The sequence below is a fragment of the Bombina bombina genome, chromosome 7 (genome assembly GCF_027579735.1).
Source record: "Bombina bombina isolate aBomBom1 chromosome 7, aBomBom1.pri, whole genome shotgun sequence".
In the NCBI taxonomy this organism is placed as follows: domain Eukaryota; kingdom Metazoa; phylum Chordata; class Amphibia; order Anura; family Bombinatoridae; genus Bombina; species Bombina bombina.
The window spans coordinates 176,687,424-176,704,891 of record NC_069505.1 but is presented as its reverse complement, the minus strand read 5'-3'; the positions used below and the strand labels follow the sequence as shown (position 1 = coordinate 176,704,891).

The 17,468-nt window shown below is 40.7% G+C and overlaps 1 protein-coding gene across 3 annotated transcripts in view; it reads left to right on the top strand.

Annotated features, from left to right (window-relative positions):
* KCNQ1 (potassium voltage-gated channel subfamily Q member 1) overlaps positions 1–17,468 on the top strand; it is a 507,180-nt gene that overhangs the window by 424,183 nt on the left and 65,529 nt on the right. For all 3 annotated transcript variants that reach the window (XM_053720436.1, XM_053720437.1, XM_053720435.1), the window contains one exon: positions 8,521–8,659. In XM_053720436.1, coding sequence (XP_053576411.1) covers positions 8,521–8,659 — 139 coding nt within the window. The remainder of the gene's footprint in view (positions 1–8,520; positions 8,660–17,468) is intronic.

The window sequence follows — 17,468 nt, the reverse complement described above, 5'->3', positions numbered from 1 at the left end:
ATATCTAATAAAGAAAAATCACTCTCCTAAAGTAAAAGCGATCTGTATACTATGTTCTTAAAAGACCCAGAAATGTGTATCATTTTAAGGACTTAAAACCAAACAGCACCGTAAATAGATAACTGCATCATGTAGGGTATGACCAGGCAGCAAGAGGATCCAACAGGAATAGTGTAAGCACTCCTTGGAGTGATACACACCAAAAAGCGATACAATTAAAAACAAATATTGGCGCATGGAGAACTGACAAAAGAACAGATACTTTATATTGAAAAAATATATTGAAAAAATAGTATCCAAGGAGCTATGATCCCAGGAAATATTTAAAAAAACAACAAGTTAAAGAGATATTTGGACAGGATAATTATATCATAATATTCTTTTCATTACCCCAGGGATATACTAGTTGATGTATGTATAGTGTCAAAATATTTACTGTCAAAATATTTACTTCTGAATGGATTTAAAGGATCAAAAAGCTCAAAAATCAAAAATAAAAAAATAAAAAAATAGTGAAAAAATGAAAAAGAATAGAAAAAATTGGTAAAAATCTGAAAAAAATTGAAAAAATTAAAAAAATTCAAAAATTGTAAACAAAAATTGAAAAAAAATTGATAGAAATTAATAAAACATGAGTAAAAAAGGAGGTCACGTATGATGGATTCATGGACTCTCATAGGTATTGATTATCTCATTGTAGACATGGATTATCATGGACTCTCACAGAAGCATAGATTCTCCTAGGAGATCCTGGGGAATCATAAAAATAAAAAATAAAAAATCATAAAAAATCAAAAATCACAGAAAACATTGCCATCCAGTGTGGGTATTTAGTCCTCTGGGATATACAGTCCCCAATTCATAAATCCATCTTGATTCCTTGCATAGTAAGATGTTGCCTCTGTCTCCTCCTGTTCTAGGGACTGGCACGTGGTCAATAAGTCTAAATCTCAAATCATTGACTGAATGTCCCGCCTCTAGAAAATGTCTCGCCACCGGTTGGTCCGCCTTTCCATTACGTATTGCCAGTCTGATACTGGATCTATGATTGGCCATCCTGGTTTTGGCATCATCTGTCGTCTTACCAACATAGAACTTGCCACACGGGCAATTCAATAAGTACACCACAAATTTAGTGGTGCAAGTGAGGAAATACCTGATGTCATAGATTTTATTGCTTTCTGGAAGTTGGGGCCTGTAAGCATCCCACTACAGGTCACACAACTGATGCATCGGTAACATCCCTTTTTCTTTGTTTTTAGCCATGTTTGTGAACCACCCTCCGGATTAATATCGGCCTTTACCAAAAGATCTCTAAGGTTTTTACCCCGTCTAAAACCTATTCTTGGTGGTATCCAATCTTTAAATGGTAAAGTGTTGTCAGCTTCTATTAATTTCCATTCTTCTTTAACCATCCTAGTTAATGGTACTACTTCGGGGGAATATGTGGTCACAAAAGTAAGTTGGTTAGTATTATCCAATGGTGTATCCATTGGATAGGTCTTTGTTTACAACTTTTATAGCTTTTCATATGGCGATCTGTTACATATATGCGACTGTTGAGTGCCCATGTAGCGATGAATGTAGATGTTTTGGTCTTTTAGTTGCTGGGAATATATACATATATATTCAAGCCAAAATACTAAGCAGAGTTTAGCCGCGGCACACACGCTATGTTGGATGTTTGCCTTTTGTTCTCTGGTGAGGAGATCCGGGGGTTACATGTTTGGTACACTTAGTGAGCTATGCGCTACTTTTGTATTGGGTTTTGTGTCTTTGTTTTATTTTATTTTCTGGTAGCTGTAGATGTGCTGTTGATTGCGTCCCTAGCAACAAGGAGCGGATCAGTAACAGAGTGAATGACGTATTAGAGCCCATTGTAACTCAACGTTTGATTGGTTATACATTTTGGACGATTTTATGAGCTATATCAGTAACTTAGTTGGTTGATAACTGCATAGGATGTTTTTTGCATGTAGGGGGCATGACCACCAGCTATGGGGTCCAAAGAGGATTGGTTTTTAAGTATTGTTTTGATCGATTATTTTATAACATTCACTTGCACAATATGTATCACTTTCTTTCATTGGTCACTATATGGGTGTGTTCAATTATTCAGCCGGGATTGGCTGATCTTGTGGGGAGTGTGTTTGGGAGCCTATTTAAAGGCTGCTTTTGTTCAGTGTTAATTTGTCAGAGGAAGGGACTGTTGCTGTCCCGAAACGTCACAAACTGCATTAAAAGTTTTGTCACTTTTTGATGAAGATTCAGTGAGTGCTTCTTTTTGCTTTTTTTATATATATATATATATATATATATATATATATATATATATATATATATATATATATATATATATATATATATATATATATATATACAGGTGGCCCTTGTTTTACAACGGTTCAATATACACCGTTTCAGAATAACAACCTTTTTTTCCAGTCATGTGACTGCTATTGAAAAGCATTGAGAAGCAGTGTATTTATTAAAATAGCCAGTAGGTGGAGCTGTCCGCTTGTGTTGCAGCAAAGCCAAGCAAGCTGAAATTAATCAGTTTAACAAGACCTGCGCTATTGAGCAGATTTCAAAGGAACAAGAACTTCCTGTCTATAAATCAGTCCGTATTGAAATGCATAGAAAGAACTGTTTGCAGAAAAATGCAAGTGAAGTCTGTGTTGTGTGATTATTTTATTAGGTTTATAATGCTGTTTAGCAAATGTTTTTGTTCATTTAACTTAGTTTAATTATATATTTTGTGTTGTGTGATTATTTTATTAGGTTTATAATGATGTTTAGCATTTAAAGTCTTCATTTCAAAGCTTTAAAAATAATGTATTAAGTGTTACTTATGACAATTTTTAAAGGGGCCTGGAACCTATCTCCCTCACTTCCCATTGACTTACATTATAAACTGGGTTTCAATTTACAACGGTTTCAATTTACAACCATTCCTTCTGGAACCTAACCCCGGCGTAAACTGAGGGCTACCTGTGTGTATATATATATATATATATATATATATATATATATATATATATATATATGGAAATCAGGAGACAGCACTCACTGGTCTTGACAATACTGGATTTATTCAGTGACGTTTCGGGGAATACACCCCTTCATCAGGTGTATTCCCCGAAACGTCACTGAATAAATCCAGTATTGTCAAGACCAGTGAGTGCTGCCTCCTGATTTCCATATTCGACACCATATTCTAGCACCCTGGCATTTGGAACTAAAGTGTTAGTGAGAGTGCACCTGCCAATACCTGCTGTATATATATATATATATATATATATATATATATATATATATATATATATAGTGAAACGAAGAAAGGTCCAGACAGGGAGCTCAAAGCAAGGTGAATATTTATTAACAATACAGTATAAAAGCTTCTAAGATTATTGTTTGCTAGGCAAATGGCTATGATTAACAGCAGAAAAGGGGCTGGGGTGGGCGACTGACGCGTTTCAGCTCCTTGGGAGCCTTAATCATAGACAGGATACTGCCCTAATGCCCTATTCTGACTGATATAGACTATGCTAACTTACTATTGGATAACCTGACCTGCCTATGTTACTGGTGGGCGTGTACCTGCTCTGGAGAACTACCTGTGTAAAGTTAAATGCCTTATGCTACAAAATAGTAATTCTCTGACTTATTTGCTTTTTTGTATGTATTTAGCCATGCTGATACCCTATTCACCATAAACTAATAGATTAATAGATAAATAAATAAGTGAAAGAAAAAGATGTGTAAACTAATCTAATAATTGAATTTCTATATTCTTATATTTAATAATAACTACTAATCTAATCACATTGTATGATATATATTGACAAAATCTTGTTAGTAATCATACATTTTTGCTGCTAATTGTAGATGATAGCAACTGTGTCTTGTTCAACTCTCACTAATTCTAAGTTGGTGAACAGTGGGTAATGTGCTAAGTACTGGGTACATATTTCAGTAACCTTAGAGTGGTTCTTAGTTGGTAAACGGGAGGGCATGTAACCAATCACAACAACAATTGTATTATTGGATTCTATCCTTTTAGCTATACTGGCTTATCTTTTGCAAATCCAAATTTTATAATGTCATAATGTAGTGATGCCCTCCAATTGATCAACTCTGGTTCCTGATTTAAATAAACTAAATTGAAACAAGCTAACTCAACTGAATATATGCAAAAGAAAATACGTGTATTTACATTTGTATATTGTAATACTTTAATACAGTGACTTTACTCAATTACTTATTTGGAGGTTATATTATATTAGAAGACAGGTAAGGAGCAATCCGTTACCAGTGATTGATCAGATCCGTCTCAATGTTTAGACCGGATGGTTGCCGACTGCCTAGGGTGAAGATCCAGAACACCTCTTTGGCAAGGAGGTCCTTCGATCTATCTCCACCTCTAGGCTTCCTTTTTATCTGATCAATTACAGTCCAGGTGAATGTGCTTGTATCTTTGTTATGCTCATCCACAAAGTGTTTGGAGGCTCCAGTAGGTGTTATGCCCCTTTCGATGTCATTTAGGTGAGCACGGATCCTCTCCCTGGCTTCACGGGAAGTGCACCCTATGTATTGCTTCTGGCATAGGCTGCATGTAATCATATAGATCACAAAAGTCGATCTACAATTTGTACATTGTGATAATGAGTACACTTTTTGTGTGGCCAGGGATTGGAAAAATTTGCCAGTGGTGACATACCCGCAAGCCTTGCAGGTACTGTTACCACATTTATAATGCCCCTTCTGTGACAACCAACTGCTTTGTGGTCTCGATTTCTTGAGCATTGATGGCGAAATTTGATTACCGATGGTTGTATTTCGTCTTGCTACGCAAAAGCAACCATTCTTGATATCCTCTTTAAGAAAATCATCTCCCAACAAAATTTGCAAATTTTTGCGCAATATTTTGCAGATAGAGTAGTATTGGGGACTATAGGTAGTCACAAAGGTAGGCTTCTGTCTAGCTTCCTTTGTTACTGTTCTAATCTCAAGGAGAGAATTCCTATTCAGATGTTTGACATCATCTAGTGCTTTGTGCACCACATTGGTGTCATATCCACACTCCAACAACCTCTTGGTGAGTATTTCACTTTCTGCCAGAAAGCTATCATCCTCTGAGCAGTTGCGCCAAATTCGCAAAAATTGCCCTTTGGCTATTCCATAGCTGGTATGCGGAGGATGATTGCTTCTGGCATGCAAGTAGGTGTTAGACGAAATTGGTTTGACATATAATGAGGTGCTTACTCTGTTTTCCCCTGGAAGTCCAGTTAGAACTAGATCCAAGAATGGAAGCTCATTCTTCTCAAAAGTGAAGGTGAATTGTAATCCAACTTCATTGTTATTGAGATAGTTAACGAACATTTCACTGTCTGATTCTGTACCAGACCACACAAATAGGAGATCATCGATATACCTTTTATATCCGATAATAGATCCAAAAAATGGATTTTGATCGCTGTAGATGTATTGGTGCTCCCAGCAGCCCATGAAGATGTTTGCATAGGCTGGGGCAAATTTGTCCCCCATGGCCGTGCCTCTCTTTTGTAGGTAATGATCACCCAAGAATTCGAAATAATTGTGTGTCAGTGAAAATTTCAATACTTGAAGAATATAGCTTTTCAGGTTAGCCGAGTAATCACTGAATGTGTCAAGCATATATCGGGTGGCTAATAGGCCTTGTTCATGTGGGATGGCCGAATACAGCCCCACCACATCAATGGCCAGCCATGACATGTGGTCATCCCATTCGCAAGTGCTCAATATATTTAATAGGTGTTTAGTGTCCCTTAGAAAAGACGGTAGTTTATACACCAGTGGTTGCAATAGTGATTCGAGCCAATTGCCCAAATTCTCAAGAAGTGACCCTATTCCTGAAACTATGGGCCGTCCTTTCACCTCCTCCAAGGACTTATGTACCTTGGGGAGGTGATGGAATATCGGTACCACAGGATGTTTAGTATTCAGGAAATCAAAGGTATCATCATCAATTAAGCCTTGATGCCTGCCATCATCTAGCAGGTCTAATAGTAGCGCTCCAAAAAGCCGTGTGGGGTGTAATATTTACCGTCCAACACAACGACAGAGCCCCCTTTGTCGGACTGCTTCACTATGATGTCTTCTCTGTTCCGTAGTTTATTCAAAGCCAGTCTCTGTCCCCTTGTCAGGTTGCTTTTTGTTACCTTTTGTTCCCGATCTAGTCTAACTAGATCTTCCTCCATACGTCGTTGAAACGACTCTAGAGCAGTACCCCTACATTGAGTAGGGTAAAAGACTGACTTGGGCTTGAAGCCTTTATGAAAATCAATAGTCGCTTCCTCACTCAAGCCTTCCCTCTCCAATGTATAGAGGCTTAAGAAGTCACTAGCCTCTGTTATGTTGAAATAATCATGTTGCGGAGTAGTGTCTGGAGCTATGGTACCTATATCTTCAGTGGGGTTGATTCTATAAAACTTATTTAGTGTGAGACTGCGGATGAACCTGTTCAAATCTAGCAGTGTATTGAAGACATTGAATTTAGTGGATGGTACAAAATTAAGGCCTAAGCTGAGCACTTCTTCCTCTGGTTTGGTTAGTGGGACACTAGATAAATTGATCACATTTGATCCCTGTATCTGTTGCCTTGTCTGCCTCTCCTTAATTTGTATTGTTCCCTCTGTTGGCCCTGTCTGAGTATTCCTCTTCCTCCTCCTTCTTCTTGGCCTAGTGCCACTTGAAAAACCTGCTGGCCTACTTTAGGATCCACCTTAGGGGTAACTTGTGCCTTTTTATATTTGTTACCCCTAGGTGGCTTTGGAGGATCTGAGTGATTGGTATGAGCTAGTGCACCTATTGGCTCATGTATTTGTGTGGAAGGTGTAGTATCAGGAAGTGGAATATTTGCATGGGTCAACTGGGGAATTGGAGGGGCTGTATGGGTTGTGACCACTGTCATCTGGCTGGATGCTCCACCGTCATCTTCTGAGGACTGTTCGCTGGTCATGAAATTGACAAAGTCCTGCAAATCATCGTCCTCATTTGACTCAGGGTCAGTATCAGAGAAAGAAACTCGCTTTAGAGGCTTGTTGTCTCCTTTTCCCTGGAGCATCTTTTTATTTCCCTGTTTTCTTCTTGGGAATTTCCTTGATTTCCAGTTGTATACTCTGTGACTCTTATAGTCCTCTGAATCTCTGGTGTATTTCTTATATTTAATAGTATCTAATTCCTTCTTTGCTTTATCCACCGTGGATTGTAAGATTCCATCTAATTTAGGATAATCGGGATGATCCATAAATGTATTAAGGTCCCTCTGTACTTCTTCTATATGTTCTCTTGCTTCAGTCAGTTTTTTATCTTTATGTTGTATAATGAGTGCCATCAGTCGGAGAGAGCATTCTGATAGAATCACATTCCATTCCAGAATGAACTTATCATCTGGAATCAAAAAGGTAGGATATTTCCTTAAGCGTAAGCCCCTAGGAATCATTGCTAGGGACATATATTTCTCTAATGAGCGTTTGTCCCACCATAATTTGTATTCACTAAGCAGGGCCCTCTCCATAGACATAAAGGCATCACTAATATCAATCATGTCCAGTTTATTCTCAAAAGTCTCTTCTAAGGAAGGTCTGTTACCCTCAAAGTTAGCAATCGTCTGCATTGAATAGAAATGTTGAGCCATTTTGCCTAATTGTTAATATAATCTATTATGGAAGCTTTTATACAAATTATAATTGTGCTTATTTATCACTGTCTCAACAGTATAAGCAAACAATAAATGTCCATGTAACAACATGTAAGGGTTTCCTGTGGCGTTGTAAAAGCAATATGTAATATTACTGGATCCTGCCCGGTGACTGCTGTGAGTGATTACTTGTAATAAAAATAGAGAGCTAGAAGATTCAGTCTCATACGGGTAGGTCCTGGTTACATTATTTCAACTTGGGTATGCAGGCTGTTGTTGGAGTACATTGTGGACATTGATCAGTGAAACAGTGTGGTGGCAAAAATACTATTGTGGGTTGTGTGCCGAACAGACCTATACGGATTAACTATTCAAACTTTAATCAAAATTCAGCCTTATAAAGCATAGAAAATTGTGTATAAGTATCCGTATTGTGCGGTACCTGCTAACCCGGTATGTGCCCCACTCCTGTTTCTTCTCTCGGATCTGTCCGCTGGTGCGCTGTAATACTCCCGGCTCTGTGAGCCCTCAGCGTGTGTTTGCAGCGTGTATCCTCCGTCTGCTGCTGATGACGTCACTTCCTAGTCTCAGCATGCGCGTGTAGTCCAAACAGCACTCGCGTCCCAAGAGTCTAGTTGCCGGAGGAAAGGAAAGGAATTCACTGCCAAGCTTTGTCCATAATAGCGATCTCCATCGCTGTAGAACTGTAGTGAAACGAAGAAAGGTCCAGACAGGGAGCTCAAAGCAAGGTGATCTACACACATACACACATACATTCCATAACCCTTTAAATCTGCTATTTCTAATTTTAGATATGTTTTATTTATTTCTTTGTTTAGGTTAAAAAGAAGAAATTTCGACCAGAAAAAGAGGAAGGTACTGTGGATAAAATGTTAACCATTCCACATATTACATATAACCACGTTGTGGAAGACAAGAAAAATGACAGCTATTCTGTGGAGAGTTATGAAAACACCGGTGGGTAACTAAACTGTTAAACTTTAGCATTGTTTGAAAGGGGGGAAAGCTATGCATTTTACAGACAATTGAAAAGCAGGTTTAGCTGAGTATATTTATACCAATCAGATGCCAGATGTAAATGAGCTTGTGCACTGATCTAAGCAGTCATTGTGCTAGGTAAACTGGAGCAGACAATAATATGGATAGTTTATATCCATACAGAACTGCAAAATACCTACATATGAAATACATGTTTTAAACTATTGTAGACCCCAATTTAGAGGAGGCCTATTTAGAGAGGTTTAAAGGACCGCTAAATACAGTAGAATTGCATAATCATCAAATACATAATAAAAAGACAAAGCAATAGCATTTCATATAAGTAGTAGATCCTTCAGCCTGTATATTGTTACTTCTTCAGAACAGAGCCCTCCTCCTGTGTTAATTTGTTTTGTTTAGTCTCTTATCTATTTATATTCTTTTATTGTGATACATAGTTAAAGGGACAGTCTACACCAGAATTGTTATTGTTTTAAAAGATAGATAATCCCTTGTTTACCCATTCCCTACTTTTGCATAACCAACACAGTTATATTTATATATTTTTTACCTCTGTGATTATTTTGTATCTAAGCCTCTGCAGACTGCCCCTTTATTTCAGTTCTTTGACACACTTGCAGTTTAGCCAATCAGTGATGGCTCCCAGGTAACTTCACATGCACAAGCACAGTGTTATCTATATGAAAAACATGAACTAACACCCTCTAGTGGTGACAAACCTGTTAAAATGCATTCTTAAGAGGCGGCCTTCAAGGTCTAAGAAATTAGCATATCAACCTCCTAGGTTAAGCTTTCAATTAAGAATACCAAGAGAACAAAGAAAAATTGGTGATAAAAGTAAATTGGAAAATTGTTTAAGATGACATGCCCTATCTGAATCATGAAAGTTTTTTTTGGACTAGACTGTCCCTTTAATGTGTACCCCTACATACATAGTTAATGTGTCAGACAGCAGAACAGGTAAGTGCTGTTTCTCCTACATTGGTGTGTCCGGTCCACGGCTTCATCCTTACTTGTGGGATATTCTCTTCCCTTACAGGAAATGGCAAAGAGAGCACACAGCAAGAGCTGTCCATATAGCCCCCCCTCTGGCTCCGCCCCCCAGTCATTCTCTTTGCCGCTCTGAACAAGTAGCATCTCCACGGGGATGGTAAAGAGTATGTGGTGTTAGTTGTAGTTTTTATTTCTTCTATCAAGAGTTTGTTATTTTAAAATAGTGCCGGTTTGTACTATTTACTCTACAACAGAAAGTGATGAAGAGTTCTGTTTAAAGAGTAGTATGATTTTAGCACCAGTAACTAAAATCCATTGCTGTTCCCACGCAGGACTGTTGAAACCAGAGAACTTCAGTTGGGGGGAACAGTTTGCAGACTTTTCTGCTCCATGTATGACCAGTCTATTTTCTAACAAGACATAGTAATGCTAGAAGACTGTCAGTTTTCCCTTATGGGATCGGTAAGCCATTTTCTTAGACTCATAACAGAATTAAGGCTTATAAAATGGGCTCTATGCTGGTTGACACTATTGTGGGCTATATCGATTGGTTTATATCATATTTATATGTCATTTGGAGTGTTTTGTGTATTTGAAAACACTTTTGGGAACGTTTTTATTCTCCTGGCAGTTGCTTAGATGCCTAATCTAGTCAGGAAGGCCCCTTCACTCTGGTATGCAGAGGGAGGAGGCCTCATTTTCGCGCCTCAGTTGCGCAGTTACTTCCAGAGGCAGTGCATGCAGCTTCATGTGAGAGGGTCCTGTGGCTAAAAAACTGACTCAGGAAGGCTTATTTCTGTGGTGAATAACCCCTAAGGAAGGTAAAAGCCGCAGCAAAGTCTGTGGCAGGGACTGTAGTGTGTTTAAACTGGTAAATTGAACAAATAGCTCCGGTTTGCTCATTTAAGGGTTTAGAGACTTGAAATTTGGTGTGCAATACTTTCAAAGCATTAAGACAATTTTGTAATTTACAAGTGTAAATTTTGTAAAGATCGGATATTTCCTTCATAGTTTTTCAAACATTCAGAAATAAAGTGTGCTCTTTTTATTATTTAAAGAGACAGTAACGGTTTTGTTTAAAAACTTTTTATTGCATTAATAGCCTGCCAAATTCTGTCTAACATGTCTGTACCTTCAGATAGCATATGTTCTGTGTGTATGGAGGCCAAGGTGGTTCCCCCTTTAAATGTATGTACAAATTGTGCCAAACAAAGTAAGGACAGTACTGTCACATTTAATAAGGTTGCCCAAGATGATTCTTCAAATGAAGGTAGTGGGGATAGCTCATCATCCTCTCCTTCTGTGTCAACACCAGTTTTGCACGCGCAGGCGATACCTAGTACATCTAGCGCGCCAATGCTTGTTACTATGCAGCAATTAACTGCAGTAATGGATAATTCTATAGCAAATCTTTTATCCAAACTGCCAGCATTTCCCAGAAAGCGTGATTGCTCAGTTTTAAACACAGAGGATGAGCAAGTTGGCGCTGACGATAATTTATCTGTTATACCCTCACATCAATCTGAATTGGCAGTGAGTGAGGGTCTGTCTGAGGGAGAAATTTCTGATTCAGGAAAAGTTTCTCAGCAGGCAGAACCTGATATTGTGGCATTTAAATTTAAGTTAGAACATCTCCGCGCCCTGCTTAAGGAGGTGCTAACTACTCTCGATGATTGTGACTCTTTGGTGATTCCAGAGAAGTTGTGCAAAATGGACAAATTCTTAGAGATCCCTGTGCACGCTGATGCCTTTCCGATACCCAAGAGGGTGGCGGACATAGTGACTAAGGAGTGGGAGAAGCCAGGCATACCTTTTGTTCCACCTCCTATATTTAAGAAAATGTTCCCCATTGTCGACCCCAGAAGGGACGCATGGCAAACGGTCCCTAAGGTTGAGGGGGCAGTTTCAACGTTAGCCAAGCGCACAACTATTCCTATTGAGGACAGTTGCGCTTTCAAAGATCCTATGGATAAAAAATTGGAAGGATTGCTTAAAAAGATATTTGTTCAGCAAGGTTTCCTTCTTCAACCAATTTCGTGCATTATTCCTGTCACCACGGCGGCGTCTTTTTGGTTCGAGGAACTAGAAAATTTGCTCCAAAAGGAGACTCCATATGATGAAGTCATGGACAGAATTCACACACTAAAGTTGGCTAATTCCTTTATTTTGGATGGCGCTTTTCAATTGGCTAAGTTAGCGGCGAAAAATTCAGGTTTTGCAATAGTGGCGCGCAGAGCGCTTTGGCTAAAATCTTGGTCGGCGGATGTGTCGTCCAAAACAAAATTGCTTAATATTCCTTTCAAGGGTAAGACCCTTTTCGGGCCGGAATTGAAAGAGATTATTTCAGACATCACTGGGCGAAAGGGCCATGCCCTCCCACAGGATAGGCCTTTCAAGGCTAAGAACAAATCTAATTTTCGTTCCTTTCGCAATTTCAGGAACGGACCGACTCCTAACTCTGCAGCTTCTAGACAAGAGGGTAACGCTTCCCAGCCAAAACCAGCATGGAAACCATTGCAAGGCTGGAACAAGGGTAAACAGGCCAAGAAGCCTGCTGCTGCTACCAAGACAGCATGAAGGGGTAGCCCCCGATCCTGGACCGGATCTAGTAGGGGGCAGACTTTCTCTCTTTGCTCAGGCTTGGGCAAGTGAAGTTTCGGATCCCTGGGCACTAGAAATAGTCTCTCAGGGGTATCTTCTAGAGTTCAAGGAACTTCCTCCAAGGGGAAGGTTCCACATGTCTCGCTTATCTTCAGACCAGATAAAGAGACAGGCATTCTTACATTGCGTAGGAGACCTATTAAAGATGGGAGTGATACACCCAGTTCCAACAGCAGAACAAGGTCTGGGTTTTTACTCAAACCTGTTTGTAGTTCCCAAAAAAGAGGGAACTTTCAGGCCAATTCTGGATCTAAAAATTCTAAACAAATTCCTCAGAGTTCCATCCTTCAAAATGGAAACCATTCGGACAATTTTACCAACAATCCAGGAGGGTCAATATATGACTACCGTGGACTTAAAGGATGCGTACCTTCATATTCCTATCCACAAAGTTCATCATCAGTTCCTGAGGTTCGCCTTTCTGGACAAACATTACCAGTTCGTGGCTCTTCCATTCGGTTTAGCCACTGCTCCCAGAATTTTCACAAAGGTGCTAGGGTCCCTTCTAGCGGTTCTAAGACCGAGGGGCATTGCTGTAGCACCTTACCTAGACGACATTCTAATCCAAGCGTCGTCCCTTTCCAAAGCAAGGGCTCATACAGACATTGTTTTAGCCTTTCTCAGGTCTCACGGGTGGAAGGTGAACGTAGAAAAGAGTTCCCTGTCCCCGTCCACAAGGGTTCCCTTTCTGGGAACAATAATAGATTCTGTAGAAATGAAGATTTTCCTGACAGAGGTCAGAAAATTAAAGCTTCTAAACGCTTGTCAAGTTCTTCATTCTATTCCTCAGCCTTCCATAGCTCAGTGCATGGAGGTAATAGGATTAATGGTTGCAGCAATTGACGTGGTTCCTTTTGCTCGAATTCATCTAAGACCATTACAACTGTGCATGCTCAAACAGTAGAATGGGGATTATGCAGACTTGTCTCCCCAGATTCAAGTAGACCAGGTAACCAGAGACTCACTCCGCTGGTGGTTGACTCAGGATCACCTGTCTCAGGGAATGAGTTTCCGCAGACCAGAGTGGGTCATCGTTACGACCGACGCCAGTCTCTTAGGCTGGGGTGCGGTCTGGGACTCCCTGAAAGGGTCTTTGGTCTCAGGAAGAGTCTCTCCTCCCCATAAAATTTTGGAACTGAGAGCGATATTCAATGCGTTCCTGGCCTGGCCTCACCTAGCGAAGGCCAGATTCATAAGATTTCAGTCGGACAACATGACGACTGTAGCCCAGTTCTGATGGCGTCTTGTCAGAACTCCAAGGTTCCTCGATACGGGTCCAGATCCAGGGATCCCAAGGCGACACTAGTGGATGCATTGGTGGTGCCTTGGTCGTTCAATCTAGCTTATGTGTTTCCACCGTTCCCTCTCCTTCCCAGGCTTGTAGCCAGGATCAAACAGGAGAAGGCCTCGGTGATTCTAATAGCTCCTGCATGGCCACGCAGGACTTGGTATGCAGACCTGGTGAATATGTCATCGGCTCCACCATGGAAGCTACCTTTGAGACAGGATCTTCTAGTACAAGGTCCATTCGAACATTCAAATCTAGTCTCTCTGCAACTGACTGCTTGGAAATTGAACGCTTGATTCTATCTAAGCGTGGGTTTTCAGATTCAGTTATAGATACTCTGGTTCAAGCCAGAAAACCTGTAACTAGGAAAATTTACCATAAGATATGGCAAAAATATATCCGTTGGTGTGAATCCAAGGGATTCTCTTGGAGTAAAATTAAAATTCCTAGGATACTTTCCTTTCTCCAAGAGGGTTTGGATAAAGGTTTGTCAGCTAGTTCTTTAAAGGGACAGATATCTGCTCTGTCTGTTTTGTTACACAAACGTCTGGCAGCCATGCCAGATGTACAGGCGTTTGTACAGGCGTTAGTTAGAATCAAGCCTGTCTACAGACCCATGACTCCTCCTTGGAGTCTAAATTTAGTTCTTTCAGTTCTTCAGGGGGTTCCGTTTGAACCCATGCATTCCATAGATATTAAGTTACTATCTTGGAAAGTTCTGTTTTTGGTTGCTATTTCTTCTGCTAGAAGAGTTTCTGAATTATCTGCTTTGCAGTGTACTTCTCCCTATCTGGTGTTCCATACAGATAAGGTAGTTTTACGTACCAAGCCTGGTTTTCTTCCAAAAAAACGTTTGTTACACAACCTAGATGTGGTCCGTGCTTTAAAATTCTATTTAGAAGCAACAAAGGATTTCAGACAGACATCATCCTTGTTTGTCGTTTATTCTGGTAAGAGGAGGGCAGAAAGCTACTGCTACCTCTCTTTCTTTTTGGCTGAAAAGCATCATCCGATTGGCTTATTAGACTGCCGGACGGCAGCCTCCTGAACGAATTACAGCTCACTCTACTAGAGCTGTGGCTTCCACATGGGCCTTCAAGAACGAGGCTTCTGTTGATCAGATCTGTAAGGCAGCGACTTGGTCTTCTCTGCATACTTTTGCCAAATTTTACAAATTCGATACTTAGGCTTCTTCGGAGGCTGTTTTTGGGAGAAAGGTTTTGCAAGCCGTGGTGCCTTCCGTTTAGGTAACCTGACTTGCTCCCTCCCTTCATCCGTGTCCTAAAGCTTTGGTATTGGTTCCCACAAGTAAGGATGAAGCCGTGGACCAGACACACCAATGTAGGAGAAAACAGAATTTATGTTTACCTGATAAATTTCTTTCTCCTACGGTGTGTCCGGTCCACGGCCCGCCCTGGCTTTTAGTCAGGTTTAAAAAATGTTATTCCATACACTACAGTCACCACGGCACCCTATAGTTTCTCCTTTTTCTCCTAACCATCGGTCAAATGACTGGGGGGCGGAGCCAGAGGGGGGGCTATATGGACAGCTCTTGCTGTGTGCTCTCTTTGCCAATTCCTGTAGGGGAAGAGAATATCCCACAAGTAAGGATGAAGCCGTGGACCGGACACACCGTAGGAGAAAGAAATTTATCAGGTAAACATAAATTCTGTTTTTCCTTCCTATGGGGAGAGGGGCACTTCAGAATACCTGTTTTATTTAATGTAAGGGACGGATAATGCACTCATGGGATGGGTGTTATTATTAGGCATGCTCGCAGGCACAGGTTATAGAGACATATGAGGCTGAAGAGTCTCAAGGCTAATTTTTTTTGTGTGTTTTTTAGCTGCACTGTTTATTATTAGTTAAACGGTTTGTTTTGCTTCAGTTTGCGGGTGGGTTTTAACCACGCCCACCTCCTTGTTCAGACCATGAGAGCGTTTTCGTGCCTCGGACGTCGGTGACGTCATTGGGCCTTCGCATTTCGGCTCTGTGTGAATTCTTGCTGCGTAGTGAGGAGCGCTTTAGGGAGTGCAAGTAATACGTTGCAGGGTTGAACCGTGGTGGTAAGAGCACCTCAGTATACTGAAGTGCGGAGGGAGGTTTTTTCTGAGGTCATTTTATTAAAAGTGTTTATTAAATACTTATTCTTTGGAATTGTTTAATTCTTGTTGTATATTAAACGCTAGAGAGTTTGAATAGAGGATAATACCAGTTATGTCTGATATGAATTCCACTCATTTCAATCCCTGCTTATTGTGTTTAGACGCACAAATTGCAGCTCCTAATCAGTTCTGTTCTTCCTGTGTAAAACAGACATTGCAGGGTAAAGACAAGTTTTTTAATGTTGAGCCTTATGTCTCTCAGGAGGATGTTGCCCAGGTAATGCCAGGACCTTCCCTTATTTCGTCCCAAGCCTCTATGGCAGCTAACACTGTGTCCTGCGGTTGCTCTTTAACTCCCAGCAGAGCATTTTTAAAGGCAGAGATTGCTGCACAGATGTCCTCAGCGATATCTGCAGCCTTAGCCTAGTTTCCCAGATTTTCAGGGAAGCGCAAGAGGAAATCTAAGGTTTCAGAGACTAGGGTATCTGTTTCTAACGCTGACCCTCAGGTTCCTTTAAGATCGGAGGATGAGGAGAATTCTCGCTCAGATTTCAGATTCAGACAGTATAATACCCTTCTCTGAGAGTGAAGGTTCTTCCTTCAGGTTTAACCTAGAACACCTCCGGGTGTTACTAATGGAGGTTTTAGCTACTTTGGACGATTCTGATTCTCAGGCAGTAGTAACGCTTAAGAAGTCCAATAAACTTAATAGTTTCTTTGATGTTCCTTCCTCTTCGTAGGTTTTTTCGGTCCCTGATAGGGCTAAGGAAATCGTAGCGCAAGAGTGGGAGAAACCAGGAGTGTTTTTTTCAGGTGTTTAAGAAAATGTTTTCAGTAGATTCTTCCATTACGGAGGTTTGGTCTTCTTCGGTACCCAAGGTAGAGGGTGCCCTTTCCACTCTAGCCAAAAGGACGACTATACCTATTGAGGATAGTTGCGCCTTCAAGGATCCTATAGATAAAAAGATGGAGGCTTACCTTAAGAAGATCTATGCACATTTTAGTCTCCAATGGCAACCAGTGGTCTGTATTGCTACGTGACTAGTGCTGCCTCATATTGGTTTGAGGCATTAACAGATTCTCTACAGGAGGAAACGCCTCATGATGAGATTCAGGACAGAATCAGAGATCTCAGGTTCGCCAATTCCTATATTGCTGATCCGGGCCTCCCGGTCCTTAGATTGGGAGCTGAGCTTCTGGTTTCGCTGTTTTGGCCAGACAGGCTTTATGGTTGAAGTCTTGGTCAGCTGATGTTTCATCTAAGACTAAACTGATGGCTCTTCCTTACAAGGGGAAGACCTTATTTGGACCGGGTTTGGCGGAAATCATTTCTGATGTTACAGGCTGAAAAGGGTCTTTTCTGCCCCAGGATAAGAGGAGCAAACCGAAGGGACGTCAAAGTAATTTTAGTTCCTTTCGCAACTTTAGAGGAAAGTCCTCCTCATCTTCATCCAAGCAGGATAATAACAAGCCAGCCTGGAAATCAACTCAGTCCTTGAGTAGGAGTAAGCAGGCCAAAAAGCCAGCTACCGACTCTAAGTCTGCATGAAGGGGTTGCCCCCGATCCCGGCCTGGATCTAGTGGAGGCAGACTCTCTCAGTTCGCTCAAGTCTGGTTAAGGGACGTTCCAGACCCATGGGCGGTGGAAATTGTGTCTCAGGGCTACAGGTTGGAATTCAAGGTTTGTCCCCCCAGGGGCAGGTTTCACCTTTCCAGGTTA